We start from the raw sequence: 15,748 nt of genomic DNA on the forward strand, positions 1-15,748 counted from the left end.
CTCCTTGCACGGTGGCTTCTAGACCTGGAGTCCTTTTACCAAGATATGAACCTTTTTTGTTCTTTTTCTTAGGAGAGGCATTTTTTTTTAATTTATATTTTTAATATTTGTTACATTTTTCAAATCATGGGATCATGGGGTAAATACTGTTAGGTAATTTGTTTTCACTTAACAATACAAAATAAGCGTATTGCATATATAAAACTGTATCAATAATGTGTTTTAGTCAGTCCTTCAAAACACTGTTGTCTCATAATTAAGTTAACCGACTCCCCATTGCAAAAATTTAGGTTGTTTCCAATTTTCATTATTATAAACATGCAGTGATAAACTTCCTAATGCCTGAAACGTTGCGTACTTCCTTGATTTCCTTGGAATTAATTTCCAGAAATGGAATTCCTGGGTCAAAACGTATGTCTATTTTTAAGGCTTTTTGCAATGGGCTGTGATACTTCTCTCAGAAAGAATGTGCCAGTTGTATTCTTACCAACATTGTATGAAAGTGTCGGTTGTCAGTCCCTGCAGTGATATTAGATATTATCTTTAATTCTTTTTTGCCACTTTTTTTTTTTTTTGTATTTTTGCTATTTCTTGGGCCGCTCCTGCGGCATATGGAGGTTCCCAGGATAGGGGTTGAATCAGAGCTGTAGCCACCAGCCTACACCAGAGCCACAGCAACGCAGGATCCGAGCTGCGTCTGCAACCTACACCACAGCTCACGGCAACGCCGGATCGTGAACCCACTGAGCAAGGGCAGGGACTGAACCCACAACCTCATGGTTCCTAGTCGGATTCGTTAACCACTGCGCCACGATGGGAACTCCCTTTTTTGCCAATTTGATAGGCACAAATAAATAAATATATAAAAATATATTTGGATTTGTATTTCATTTCTTCCCAACCACACTTTTGTGTATTTATTCTCCGCCTACACATTTTCTTCTGTGAATTGTTCTGTGTCTGTGAGATGTGCATCATAGGATTTGAACATGTTCTTCATGTATTAAGAATGCTAAACCTTTCTTATGTACCACAGGTATTTATCCTGGTTTGTTATCCAACTATTGTAAAATTTAATTTTTATTTTTACCAAACATGGTTTCAAGAGCGGATATGTTTTATAAGGCTGTTATAAAAACCCGACCACCCTTACCATCATCATTTTCTGCCTCCCACTTTCAGCCCCTTCAACTGATTTCTTTAGTAATTATGTCCATATTTCTAAATAATGTGCTTACGTTACTGTTTATTGATTTTGGCTGTTGTTGTTTTGGTTTTAGGCAGTATTCATTGATTTCTCTTGATGGAAATTTTATGTCATTCCAAGTTCTACCAGTTTTATTCTTTAGGGTCAGCTTGAGGAACTTTATTTTTTTATTTTATTTATTTATTTATTTATTTTTTGTCTTTTTGCCTTTTCTAGGGCCACTTCCCGCGGCTTATGGAGGTTCCCAGGCTAGGGGTCCAATCGGAGCTGTAGCTACCGGCCTACGCCAGAGCCACAGCAACACGGGATCCGAGCTGCGTCTGCAACCTACACCACAGCTCTGGGCAACGGACCAGATCCTTAACCCACTGAGCAAGGCCAGGGATCGAACCTGCAACCTCATAGTTCCTAGTTGGATTCGTTAACCTCTGCGCCATGACAGGAACTCCTGGAGGAACTTTAAAATGCATTTTTGACACAACCTAAAGTTGCCTTTCTCCTACACAGCATGATTCTGATCATCCCCTCCTGACTTAGGGGCTATTACTATCTACGATTTATTGTCTTGTTTCATTAATCCCACAGATGAGAAATTACTATTTTGTAAATTCAGTGATTCTCTAGATTTATGCACATATTTACCATTTTCTTTACTTATTATTTCTTCTTGCATCTTACAGCTTTCATCTAAGTTTTCTTTTCTTCTGCTTGAAATAAATTTTTCATACTTTGGTCTAGTGGAGGTAGTTGATTAACTCAAATCTAACTGAAAATGTTTCTGTTTTCAAAGATAGTCGCAAGATATTTTTCAAAGATAGTTTTGCCAAGTGTACAAGCCTACTTTTTTCTCTCTCGGCACATTGAAAATATTCATCCACTCTCTTTCGGCTCCCCTTGTTGCTGTTGAGAAATCAGCTGTTATTCTGATTGCCATCTTCTATAGATGATTAGTCATTTTTTTCCTCTGGTTGTTTTTAAGACCTGGTGTTTATGATTTTCCTGCACTTTTACTATGATACGGGTTTATATATATATATATATATATTTTTTTTTTTTGTCTTTTTGCTCCCGCGGCATATGGAGGTTCCCAGGCTGGGGTCGAATCGGAGCTGTAGCCACCGGCCTATGCCAGAGCCACAGCAGCGCGGGATCTGAGCCGCGTCTGCAACCTACACCACAGCTCACGGCAACGCCGGATCGTTAACCCACTGAGCAAGGGCAGGGATCGAACCCACAACCTCATGGTTCCTAGTCAGATTCGTTAACCACTGCGCCATGACGGGAACTCCTATATTTCTTTTTTATTTTGCTTTCTAAGAAGCTGTTGGGCTTCCTTAATCTAAAGGGTCATATTTTTTATCATTTCTGGAAAATTCTTAGCCATTAACTTTTTGAATATTGCCATTTCTCCTTTTTCTCACATCTCCTTCTAGAACTCCAACTAGCTATATGTTGGACTTTCTCACTTTACCTCCTTGTCTCACCTCTTTTTCATATTTTCTATCTTTTCATATCATCTCATCCTTCTCTTATAATTCTTAATTTCTCTTTACAGCCATATATAATCCTCTGTTGCGTGTCCTAATTGTTATTATTTTTTCATTTCTAGAGTTTCCATTTAGATTTCTCTCAAGTTTGTTTGTTTGTTTGCCATTATTTATGGTCTATTTTTCTCTCATTTTCAATTTCTTCTTATTTCTTTGTATGGAGTTTTATATACTTAATTCTTTGAAAATTCCAGTAGTTGAAGTCATTGCTTGTCTAGTTTGCTGACTTTTGCCCACAGATGTCTTTTTTCTTGTTTATGTAGTTTTTTTACTATGATCTCTTATTAATTAGGATTTTATCAGTTATTGATAAAATTGGATTGAAGTTATGTTCATCTAGAGAGCACTCACATTTGCTTCTTCCAAGTACTCAGAGACAGTTTATATTAGAACCACTTTTTCCTCTTCATCCTCAACAGGATGTGTGTGTGTGTGTGTGTGTGTGTTTATAGTTTGAGATGTAATTTAAATACCATAAAATTCATAGCATAGTACCTTGAAGATACTATGGGTTTGATTCCAGACCACTGTGATGAGTTTTTTTGGCTTCTCAGTGCATATAAAAGTTATGTTTACACTATACTATAGTCTTTTAAGTGTGCAGTAGCATTATATCTAAAAAAAAATGTGCATACCTTAGTTTAAAATAATGCTATTGGCCTGCTGTATAGTGCTGGAAACTGTATCTAGTCACTTATGATGGAGCACAATAATGTGAGAAAAAAGAATATATACATGTATGTGTGCCTGGGTCACCTGGCTGTACAGTAGAAAATTGACAGAACACTGTATACCAGCTATAATGGAAAAAAATAAAAATCATTAAAAATTTTTTTTTACTGAAAAAAATAAAATTAACTAATGCTATTGGGAAAATGATGCGAGTAGACTTGCTTGATGCAGGGTTGCCACAAACCTTGAATTGGTAAAAAAGAAAATGCAGTATCTGTGAGGCACAGTAAAATGAGGCAGAGTAAAACAAGGTATGCCTGTGTATAATTCAGTGGTTTTTAGTATATTCACAAAGTTCAGGACCACTCGTAAATACAGCCTGGGCTTGAGGTTTAGACCACACAGATATTGTGAATATGTGCTGCATGCCCACATGAGGGCTAGCTTTATGGTTACAAATTCTTGGATGGAAGTGCTCTCCCTTTCAGCAAAAACCAAGATTGAAGGGCCAGGTTTCCTTGCTGTCCTCTCCTGCAGGGCAGGGTTGTTTCTATTTGTCTTACACCCCAGGTACAGCCCTCGTCCCAACTTCATTCAGGAGGCTCCTCTCAGACTCCTTCCCTAAGAGTTTTGTGTCCTATCTCCTGCATTCTTGTGGCCATCAGAACGGAAGTTCAAGGTCACAGATATTGAGCAGATGCCCCAGGGCAGCTGCCAGTTTCAGAGTTATCTCACGTCTCTGAATTTCAGCTCTCAGTCCATTTCGACCTCACAAGAGTGCTTGCCAACTCAGCAGTGCATTTAGAAATATTTTTAAAAACATTTCATTCAGCATATTTAGTTGTGGTTAGTGGCAGGATTATTCAGGATACTACGGGACTGTGGTCTGCTTTTAAGTTTTGTTTGTGATGTGCATTTTTCTTTTTTCCATTTTTAGTCAATCCTCCAGGGAGAGAGCATGGTTCAGTGCTAGCCGTGTCCTCTCTTCGTGTTGCTTCCCCCACCTCACCCCCATTTTGAAGACTGCCATGGAATTCCTTGAGCTGAATGGGGTTTGGAGTGGCCAACCTTGTTCCCTGAAGAAGGGGACATTGCCACTTCCAGAGGCCCAGCCATGCTCACCGATGGCCACTCACACTCATCTTAAGGCTATGATAGAGCTAAATGCATTTCCCTCCCTTTGCTCCTGGCTTACCAGCTTTGGAGCATGGGTTTCAAGTCCCTTCTGCCTCTCTATAGGGAATGCTTCCTCTGGCTTCTTTTGAGAATAAATTCTCTCCTTGTGCCAAGTGGACCAAGAGTGTAGGGAGAGCATTCTTAAATCCTTTGCCCTCTGTGCAGCTCAAACAGAAAGAAAAAGGTTACATGCTGTATGGGTCACTTACTGTTGTCCATAACCCCAGAGTCCTGAGTTGAACTTGTGACTTGGTCGGTCGCTCCCTGGAAACACCTCTCCACAGCCATCGCCTATCTGGGGCTGGGCCCCATAGGAGCCCAGATGCCTGGGCAACTCCTTTCCCCTTGAGGAAGTGTCTGTTAATTATCACTGAGACGAAACAGAATAGGAAGCGTGAAAACAGAATTCTCAAAGGGCTTGGAGAGGAAATGATTCCCTTAGAAAAGTTTGTCAGAATCTCTTATGAAAGAATGTAGAATCACCGCCCCCCCGCCCCAACTCCAGTAAGTGAGTCACTGCTTCGGATAGGTGTGGACCAGAGTGGGGACAGTGTTGAGAACCATTGCTCTAGAATTGCACTGTCCACTGTGGCCGCCACGAGCCATGTATGGTGATGATGCTCGTCAAGTGTGGCCAGCAAAATACTCTCTGAATTGTAAAGAAAAATTCAAAAGAAAAGAAAAAAAAAGGAAATTCTTTTAAATAAAAATGTAACATATCTCAATAATTTTTATATCAATTACATATTGAAGTGGTACTTGAATATGCTGGAGTCCATACAATGTTTATTAAAATAATTTCACTTGTTTCTTTTTACTCTTTTTTTGGCTGTACCTGCTGCATACAGAAGTTCCTGGGCCAGGGATAGAACCTGCACCTCAGCAGTGACCCAAGCCACAGCACCATAGCAGTGACAACACTGGATCTTTAACTACTATGCCACAAGGGAACTCCTCTTTTTACTTTTAGAAATGTGGCAACTACAAAATTTAAAGTTACCTGGGTGGATTGCATTTGCTGCCTACTTTATACACCCCTTGGACAGGGCTGATCTGGAAGATAACTTGCTTTTTGGGGATTGTGTGTGTGTGTGTGTGTGTGTGTGTGTGTGTGTGTGTTATTTTGAGTTGAACTGTAGGTTCTGCCTCTAGCCTCTTTTTGCCTGACCTGTATAGATAGAAGTGACTTCATTCATTCCCACAGAGCTTTTTCTGCGTAGCCCCTGAGCCTTAGCAGAAGTAAAAACATCATCCCCAAACAGGAAAGTAAAAATGGCTTTTTCAAGGAGCGGTGTAATCAGCAATAACTTCAAATTGATCTCATTCTATCAATTTTCATCACTTACTCCACTTATAAAATGGAATCCTGTGTAGTTTGCTTCATAATCTCGTCCCCTGGATTGCAAGAATAATGACTGTTGGGAAAAAAAGAAAGGTGAAATTATTCTCCTTGCATCTCCTTCTCCACTGGTATATCTGCTCGTGTACCTTTTCTGAAGGTTACTGCTGTTTTTCAGAAGCCAGCCAGTTGTCACTGATTCATTCTTGTATTGTTTTAGCTGCTATGAGGAACCACTGGCCAGAAAGCAACACTGAACCCCACAAAGAAAACATGACCTTCGGCCCGAGTCAAGTGGACTTTTCCACTGTAGTCTCCAAAGAGGGCGTGATGATGGTTCAGACCCCAGGAAAGAACCACACTTCTTCAGAGGCTCCACAGAACTCCACCCTGCAAACTGAAACAGCAGCTGCTGAAGGAAGAAATGACTCTCTAAGAAGATCACATTTCACTGTTTCCCCCGTCAGACCTGACAGAGCAGCAGCTCTGACCTCCCAGAGCATCACCTCAGGTGAGTTTGCGCTGATGGTGCTCATTTCATGCATGTGCCTCCAGTCCTGGATGACACGATGTCTGCCCATCTCCGCCTTCCCCCATCCAGAGCTGCGGTGCCCAGCCAAGTGTCCTGGGCTGGGGTGGACCAGATGTATGCCCTGGGCTTCACCTGTGGCTTGCTATAGCTAATTGAGTTCTAAGCATAGACCAGGTGAGGGTGCAGATTTACTGAGTGGTCTGATGAGTCCTGTGGAATCTACATTCCATGGCCGGACTCAATCCACAGGCATCAGCACACCTTCCACAGGTCGCCGTCTCCGAGGTACCGGCTCTGGTGGGCTGCGTGGCAGCGTGTTTGTGTGGATGTGGCTCAGATGGCTGCTCTTGCTCCGGTCCGCACAGCTTGGCAGTTTGTTGTTTTTAGCAAAGGATTTCAAGAAGGGCCTGGGGCTGGATGAGCAAGATTTGATTGAGGAAGGAAAGACAAAGAAAGCCAGCACTGACGAGGTCCACACTCTGTACCAGCATGTCTTGTCTCAACTCTCACAGCATTGCAGCGAGGTCCACATTACGCTCGTTATAGGAATTTGGAAACTGAAGCTAGAGAAATTAATTAATCCAACATGGGCAAGTCAAACAGTTAACAGATTTCAGAACTGGGAATTGAGCCGAAATCTGTGTATCTGAGCGAGGTGGGAGGGATGGCTGAGGGCTGCGATGCCCAGACCAAGTGAGCGAAGATACAGAGGAAGGGAGAGAGGGGTGGCCTCCGTGTGGGTGGCAAGGCCAGCAGCCTCCCTCACGGAGGACAAATGTCACACACAGAGAGGAGCTGCAGGCAGGACAGCCATGTGGGTGGGGTTAGGCACTTTCGTGGAGGACTTTGAAAACCAGGCACTTTCGATTTGGTGTGGTGAGAAGGGTCCCTTGAAGGTTTGTGAACAAGCCAGTGATGTGGCAGGTGGGTCTAAGATGTCTGGGGTGGGAGATGGCGGGAAGGAAGCTGGAGTCAGGGAGACCACCCAGGCAGACACAGAAATCCAGATACCGGGGGCTAACACGTGGCCTAGTGGCCTCAAGGATGGAGAGAAAGGGACTGGTAAAGATTCTTCACAGAAGAATATGGATACAGTTTGGTATCGGCCTAAAAGTAGAGGATGACGCCACCAAAGAGGACCGACCAAATGGTTTCACACCCTGGTGATGGGAAGCTGGGGAACTCGATTCTGTAAAGAGCATTAGGACAGTATTGAAAGTTCCACCCATGAACGATGGAGACAGAGCTTAGAAGGTGCACGTGATGCGGCCTGGGTCTGTTGGTCATCCAGAGAATGGAAATGATGTTAAATTCAAGTAAATTCTGGGACTAGCTTCGTGGAATGTGAGGGAGGAGTCATGAGGATCAGAAGCCGACCTCTGAGTCCATGTATTCTGCTGCTTAGCCTCCTTCTGCCCCTTTCCTGATCATGTCACCACAGTATGCAGAGTCTTTGGGAGACCTGAAAACAGTCTCTGTCCTGGTTTGTGGTCACGCACTGAGGAGATACGTTTTCATAGAATGAGCAGTTGCTCCTCATTTCTTCTTATGTGTGTCTATGTGAGAGAGGTCACAGGTGAGCCCCCTTGGAGGTTGTGGGGACCTGTGGAAGTCTGCTGGCGGAGCTGTAAGTGTTGCTGTCTGCTTTCAGCCTGGAGAAGGCATCACCTGCCATCCAGCAGTTCAAGGTCAGAAGGAAGAACTTACCCTGCTCACACGGACGACGGGACATCGCAGGGTTCTCCGGCCGGGGGGCAGAGGCTCCCAGGAGACGTGACTGTGCACACCCAGGTGGCGGCCACTTCGGTTTTGAGCCAGTCGTCTCCTCCTGGTTTGGAGATGGGAGAAGAGACCACACCCGCCAGGCAGCAAAATTCCTCAGGCCCATGGCTCTCCTGGATGCCTTTCTCTGGGACACCAGCTTCCTCCCCGCCCTCAGACCATTCTGCACGTGAGTATTCTATGTCTCGCTTCCCGCTCCAAAGTCACTTAGGATGGAAATAAACAGCCCCAGCCAGCCAGTTACAATCTCATCACAGACGCTAAGGGGAAAAGACATTAAACACAAATGCAAAGTATTGGGGGTAAAGTACAATTTAGTTCAATGTTGAAGTTAATCTTTATTTATTTATTTTTTATTTTTTGGTCTTTTTGTCTTTGCTAGGGCCGCTTCCTGCGGCACATGGAGGTTCCCAGGCTAGGGGTCTAATCGGAGCTGTAGCCACCGGCCTACACCACAGCCACAGCAATGTGGGATCTGAGCCGTGTCTGACCTACACCACAGCTCACGGCAACGGGCCGGATCCTTAACCCACTGAGCAAGGCCAGGGATCGAACCCGCAACCTCATGGTTCCTAGTTGGATTTGTTAACCACTGCGCCATGACGGGAACTCCCTGAAATTCATCTTTAAAATATAGTTCTTTATCTATATAAGGAGGAAAATAACAGTTGGTCTGGTAGCTGCTCTAGGTCCTTCGGTCCACCAGCTCCTGCTCAGCCCGTCTTTCCCCCCGACACACATACGTACTCAACAAAGACTAAGGGCAGCTGATGTGTATTCTTGCACAAGAGGCCACGTTCTGGGGTGAATGAAATGGTGAACCTTGTGTCATTTGTTGAGGGTTATATGCGTATTTCTTCATCATTGCAAAAGTGTTTCTTTCACTGGCAAAGATACCATAGACAGACATTTTTCTGGACATCATTTCCAAAAAACCGTACATGCAGGAGTTCGAAAGGTTATAGCAGCGGGGCAGCGGCCTCTCGGCGTTCCAACCCCTGGTCATCATCGGTCACGTCACCAACCAGGTGTTCCACCTCCACCAAGGCTTTTGTCAATCCTGTGATCCTCTGTGCTGTAGACCTTGTCCTACCAGCCTGTCTAATGCCTTCCACCCAGATGGATGGTAACCCGCCTGAGGACACAGGCTGTGTCTGTTACTCCTCTTAGGTTCCCCTGTCCCAGAACAAGGTGCTGTTGATAAGTAAGGGGAGGAGCCTGTGCCCAAAGACCATAGGGCTCATCCAGCCATGGCCATTGTTGGAAACTGCCCACGGTTCCTCATCCCCAAGGCTTTATTCTGAGTCTGTGCGTGATGTGTGTTTTCATCTCCACGCCATAGGGAGCAGGACGTAGAGAGGGCTGGAAGTATTCTTGAGAAATAGAGGTTAAATGGCTTCAGAAATCACCCTTTCAGAGTTTCCGTCTGGCTCAGTGGTTAACAAATCCGACTAGGAACCGTGAGGTTGTGGGTTCGATCCCTGGCCTTGCTCAGTGGGTTAAGGATCCGGTGTTGCTGTGAGCTGTGGTGTAGGTCACAGATGCAGCTCAGAATCTGAGTTGCTGTGGCTGTGGCGTAGGCTGGCAACTACAGCTCCGATTCAACCCCTAGCCTGGGAACCTCTATGTGCCGCAGGAAGTGGCCCTAGAAAAGGAAAAAGACCAAAAAAAAAGAAAAAAGATAGAAAAGAAATTGCCCTTTTAAAATTTTCATAGGTCAGAGTCTTGTAGAAGTGCTTTGCAAGCCAAGGGGCCCAGGTTTATGTCATCAAAGGAAAAACAGAACCCAGAGTCCTTTCTGTAAGGCCTCTTTAAAGCAGCCCATTTCCCTTCTAGAGATTCTGTATACAGTTTCCTGCCGACTGAGTATGTATATAATTTATGATTCGTATTTTTAGGAGATTGCTTTTTAAGATGATTCTTAAACATTGGTTAGATGGGATAAAAGCTACGATCCTTTCCAGCTTCAAAGGTCTGTGGTTCAGTGGTTTACAACCCACTTTACTAAATGGTGGAAATGAAGCATTTTCGAGGAAGCGGCACTTGATTCTGGTCAGGGTCATTTAATATTTATACTTTAAATTCAACCCACTACTGTGATGTATATACTGTGATAGATTTGAAAATCAGCTTCTGTTTCCAACTGCTGGCCTTGACTCTGTAGTCACCTATATATATATATTTCATGTTAAAAAACTGGCCCTCGAATTCCTTGAGCATTCATCCTTTTAGAACCTTATACTTTTGATTTTTGAAGAGTTCTACCATATCGTTCCTCTTCCTTGAGTCTTTCACCAAGCCTTTCTCTTCCTTCTTGGTGAACAGGGGGGTCTGTGCTAGGGAGGTCCCCCCTCCTTCTTAGATACTGAATGGGGCTTGGGTGCTGTTAAATGAGAGGATATCCAGGCAGCCAAGAATATCTGGATCTACCCTTCTAGCCCTCGACCGTTCCCTGCAGGGATGCACAGGGGACGTGCCCAAGGACCTGAAGCCACATGGGAAACGAGGCTCTGCTTTATTTTTAAGGCTGGGATCCAGGAGCGCTAGGCATTCAGGCAGGAGTGCTGAGGGAGCCAGCTGGCCTCTCCATAGGGAACCAAAGCCAAGAGCGAGTGTGGCGGGGCGTGTGCTTTGTGACACTTGGCCACTCCACCCACTTGTAAATGTGACCCAGCAAAAGTCCTGGCACTTGGACCAGTCAGATGAGTGATGCTCCTCATTAGATGAGCACGGGGACAGCCAGCCAGGAGCCTGGCCCAGGGAGGATGGGCGTCCTTATTGAAACATTCAAATAAGGATTCCAACAAATCAGATATTTGAATCTTATATATACTAATGTAATATAATATATATATCTCATATAATAATAAATTAGATATACAAATCAGATCTCAAATATGCAAATACATCAGACCCGCTGGTCCTGAAGGTCCTTTCTAGTTCCAGCATCTGTCGTTCCAAATACACAGGCCTTTGTATTCTGTGCCTCCTTTCACTCTCCGCTCTGTTACACTGACACATGCACGCATCATACCCTCTTTGAGGCCTGGGTGGCCAGGGGTTATCTGCTTCCCCAAATAAACTGCATGTCTGTGTTAGAGCACGTATAGGCTCGGAGAGCTACAGCAGATTTAAAAAGAGAGAGCGGAAGCTGTCTGAAATGACTTTGCTTGCTGCTTCAGATCTTTTGCTGCTTTTTCCCTTCTGTACGGTGTATATTTTCTCCAATGACCACGTACTATGTGATAATTAGGGGGAAAAGTAAGCAAAGCAACTAATAGGGGAAAAAAGTTCTCTTTGAAAAGTGAAAAGAGATATGCATATGTTGAATTATGTGAGAGTAGCTACAATTGAGCACTAAATTTAGTGCTGAGCTTCCTGGAAACCAGGGCACAAAGGGAAACTGGGTGGAGCATGATATTATGGTCAGATAAAGTGAGCATACAGTTTAATCCATAGGCTTCAGTGTTTGGGGGACGGTCCACTCGAGAGGAGTATTTACGTAAGGAATGTTGAGGATCCTAACGGAAAATGCCTCCAGTTGCTGTTTTGTGGAAATTGTGCTGATGTCCTTTAAAAGGTGATATTTTATATAGATTCTCAATGGGAGCTCAGGGTATAATAATGGCTCTCCACTCATAAAAGTATTTCTGTGGGTAGCTGAGCCCAGGTAAATTGCTTTGTGGTGACTTCACTTTGTAAAAGAAGAGAGTATAAATAAATCAGAAGGTCGTAGATTTAGCATATCTTTCCCAAATATCAGCTGCTTCAGCCAGATTTGGGGCAGGCTCTGGATAGCATCCCAGCCAAGGATGAGCTCTGCGATGCTTGCTGAGGTTCATTGTGTTGTGTTCTGATGGGGAGGGAGACCCATATACTTTGACCAGAGGAGTAAGCATTCTTTTCACCTCTTATTATAACGATTAGGGAATTTGGGAGTCCCCATTGTGGCTCAGCAGGCTACAAACCTGACTAGTATCCATGAGGATGTGGGTTTGATCCCTGGCCCCATTCAGTGGGTTAAGGATCCAGCGTTGCCATGGGCTGTGGTGTAGGTCGCAGATGCAGCTCGGATCCCCTGTTGCTGTGGCTGTGGCTGTGGCTATGGCCGGCAGCTGCAGCTCTGATTCAACCCCTAGCCTGGGATCCGAAGCGTCGCAGGTGTGGACTATAAAAAAAAAAGAAAGAGAGAGAGAAAGATGAGGAAATTTGACTTGTTTCTGCTCCCACTGGATGGTCTTCCCATTTTTGAACGGCTCCTTCAAGGGTAGCAATGAGCAAAGAAGGGCAATTATTAAATAATCACTAGGGTTGGTCTGCTGATTAGAGGTACATTTCCCCCAGATGTATTTAGCAGGCGTTCACTGAGTAATATAAGCAGTGATTGTAGATTAGTTTGACCAAGCATTTTCTCCTTTTATTCAGAGACCAGCTCCACAGAAGTAGGCACACTGTTCGTACCCTTACTGTGATGATGGACCAAGATTACGTCTATAAAGTACGCCCTTAGCACAGCGTATTCAGGTGTTAATGCAGTAGTGGCACCTGGTAACGGGTCAGTCAATGGCAGCTCTTTTTTTTTTTTTTTTTTTTTTTTGTCTTTTTGCCATTTCTTGGGCCACCCCTGTGGCATAGGGGAGGTTCCCAGGCTAGGGGTCTAATTGGAGCTGTAGCTGCCAGCCGACACCAGAGCCACAGCAACGCGGGGATCTGAGCCGCATCTGCGACGTACACCACAGCTCACGGCAACGCCAGATCCTTAACCCACTGAGCAAGGGCAGGGATCGAACCTGCAACCTCATGGTTGGTTCCCAGTCGGATTCGTTAACCACTGCGAATGGCAGCTTTTAATACTGATGATAATGAGATGGTGAAGCACTGTTCGACAGAGCCTCAGCGTCAGGGAAAACCTACCCATTTTCCCTCTGGGACTTTCAGCAGTTGTGACTTATGATTGTATTTCCTTCTGGGACTTTCAGCAGTTGTGACTTATGATTGCTCTGCTAGACAAGCTTCAGGCTGGGGCCAAGAAAATCACCACTGTTTTGAATCAGTGAAATAATGCAATTTACGGGGAAGAGGAGCGTTTTGAAAGAGCACCCAGCAATCTGACGGGGCTGTAATTGGCAGATATGGATGATGACTCTAATGACATTAGGCCTGAGGAGCTAAGTGGTTGAGGGAGGGTTTGGGCAGGTCTGTGCTATGCTCTCCTTTTATTTATTTATTTATGTCGAATACTGAAGCTTTTTGTTTGTTTGTTTTTGTTTTAATGTAGGGGTGGATTTAGGTAGGCTACAACCATTTCTGTGCCCAGGTCTTTTTTTTTTTTGATACTAAATTTATTCCCCAGGTCTTTTTGTTCCTTTGTTTTAATTACTAATCGTATGGATCGCCTGCATCTTCCTCACCTCCGTTAAGGTCCAGTGACCAGAGCTGCAGGCTGAGTTCTAGGTCCAGCTGGTTCTGGGGGGCTTGACAAAAGTAAGAAGCACCTGTTTGTTTCCCATGCTCTCCCTCTTTCTATATATATACTTAATATTTAGTTGCGCTTTTGGTCACAACTGCAGATTGGACTGTCTTCAAGGAACCATTTATAATGAGAGCTTTCTTTTTCCCTTTTCTGGGTCATATTCAACAGTTCGCAGCCTTTCATTATTTAGGTATAGAGAGTACTTTTTAAATTTTTGGCTTAGAAAGAAAAAAAAAAGCACTCTTTCTTCTTGCCTTTGGCTCTTGCCCACTCACTAAGCTTTCCTGCAGTTTATTCCTGCATGGAGTGGGGATTTCAAAGTGCCCTTCTGGAGGTCATTTCTCAGGGTGCCTTTGGAAAGTTCTTTGTGGAAGGGAGCCACCTGCAAACCACTGTACTTCTGCAGAGCAGAGTGCGCCTTTCCACCAATGGTGTATAATTCAGTTGTTGAGATTCTTGACAATTGATCCAGTGTCTGCCATCCATTTCATCAGAAAGACTGTTCAGCAAGCTGGAGTCCTTGACCTCCCAGGGTGCCACGGGGGCATGGGGGTAGTATGTAAGCCTGAGAGCCGGTCTCCAAAGCCTCATCATGAGGTAACTGCAATAAGGGAGCCTTTTGCTTCTGGATGGAATTGGATCAAATCTGTGGGGGTAATGAGTGTCTCCTTCTGATTAGAAGCTCGGTTACTTAATAAATGCAGCTGGGTTAATAGCCTTTCAAAACATAAAGTTTATGACGGCGGTGAGCTGGGGAATGATAGAGAGCCCTTGCTGGTGGCAAGGCTAGGAATTACCGTTCAAGGCCAGCATGGGTTACCAACTGGGGTCTCAGAGCTCTGGGCTACCTTGGTGGTGACCTGGGGACCCGGCCGCCTGCAGCACACTGACCTCCATTCACTTTTATGGATGGGTTTTAACCTATAATATAGCATTTGAGCAAAAGGGTTACACGGCTAAAACACAATAAAACCCGCACCTTATCACAATGATTTGTCCTGTGTAAGTTCTAAGATGAAATTCAGGTTTTTAAACTTCCTCTATAAAGACCAAGGCCAAACCTGTCTAGAAGCTCTCTCCTGCCTTCCTCTTGGCTGATCTGAAGCTTCCGTTGTGATGGCGAAGGGCTTCACAATTATCCCCTTGGCTCTGTGAGGAGAAGACGGATGAGCATATCCCGTGTGTTTATCTATCAGGCCCACATTATCTCCATTCATCTACCAACCTGTAATTAGCATTATTTGTACCAGATACACCCTCAACTAGCCTTGAAGCATATTTTCTTCCATTTCAGCTTCTGGAATTCCGGAGGATTTAAACAACTCCACTGCTGTCCAACACCCCTCGGCCCATGGGACAAAGAGTGCCCGTGTTACCACGGTCCCCACCGGTGTTTCTCGGATGCTCCAATCTTTAGCTGTCCATCCAGGACCTCTAATGGAGACAGAGCCTTTCTCTGAGGACACTGCAACTGCCACGACTTCAGCATCAGCCCATTCCTCACCCCCTGAGGCAGAGTCCAGAAGAAACAGTGAAGTGGTCGGGAGCCCAGGGGATGGAGCGTTCATGGAACCATCCACGGAGAATGCATTTGGCCTTACATCTTCCAAGGTCTCAGTGGAGTCTGGGCAAAATGATTCCCCAAGTAAGTCTTCAGTCTTTCTTTGATTTATCAGGGACATGTTGCCACTGTTGAATTTTCTCAAGGGATTGCTTCCAGACCATTTGCAATCTCAAAAAAAACACAACAACAACTGTGTTCTTGGGTAACACCATCTCCTTTATCTGATACACTGCATTGTCTCATGTAGATTGCACCCTCATGACGAAGTTGTGAAATTAGTCAAATGGGCATCATTCCTCCTGCTCTCTTGTAGATGAGGAGACGAAGGCTCACGGGTTTCAGCGGTGAGCACATGGTCCTCGGCTCTCTCACAGCAGAGTGGAGACCCCGCCTCGGAGCGCCCACAGTTGCCAAATCTTGTCACTCTGCAGCATCTTCTAACCGGGAGCTGCACAC

The 15,748-nt window shown here is 44.6% G+C and overlaps 1 protein-coding gene across 2 annotated transcripts in view; it reads left to right on the plus strand.

The window, feature by feature from the left end:
* The window catches only part of HEG1 (heart development protein with EGF like domains 1), a 90,620-nt gene that overhangs the window by 22,630 nt on the left and 52,242 nt on the right, over positions 1-15,748 (plus strand). For both annotated transcript variants that reach the window (XR_014824632.1, XM_084990919.1), the window contains exons 2-4: positions 6,162-6,452; positions 8,125-8,424; positions 15,023-15,373. Coding sequence is in view for 1 of the 2 variants with exons in the window: in XM_084990919.1 (XP_084847045.1) it covers positions 6,162-6,452; positions 8,125-8,424; positions 15,023-15,373 (942 nt within the window). In the remaining variant the exon portion in view is untranslated. The remainder of the gene's footprint in view (positions 1-6,161; positions 6,453-8,124; positions 8,425-15,022; positions 15,374-15,748) is intronic.

Source organism: Sus scrofa, chromosome 13 (genome assembly GCF_054392235.1).
Source record: "Sus scrofa isolate SSC_HxYL_T2T_F1_AM1 chromosome 13, Sscrofa_HxYL_maternal_Yorkshire_Landrace_v2.0, whole genome shotgun sequence".
Classification (NCBI taxonomy): Eukaryota; Metazoa; Chordata; class Mammalia; order Artiodactyla; family Suidae; genus Sus; species Sus scrofa.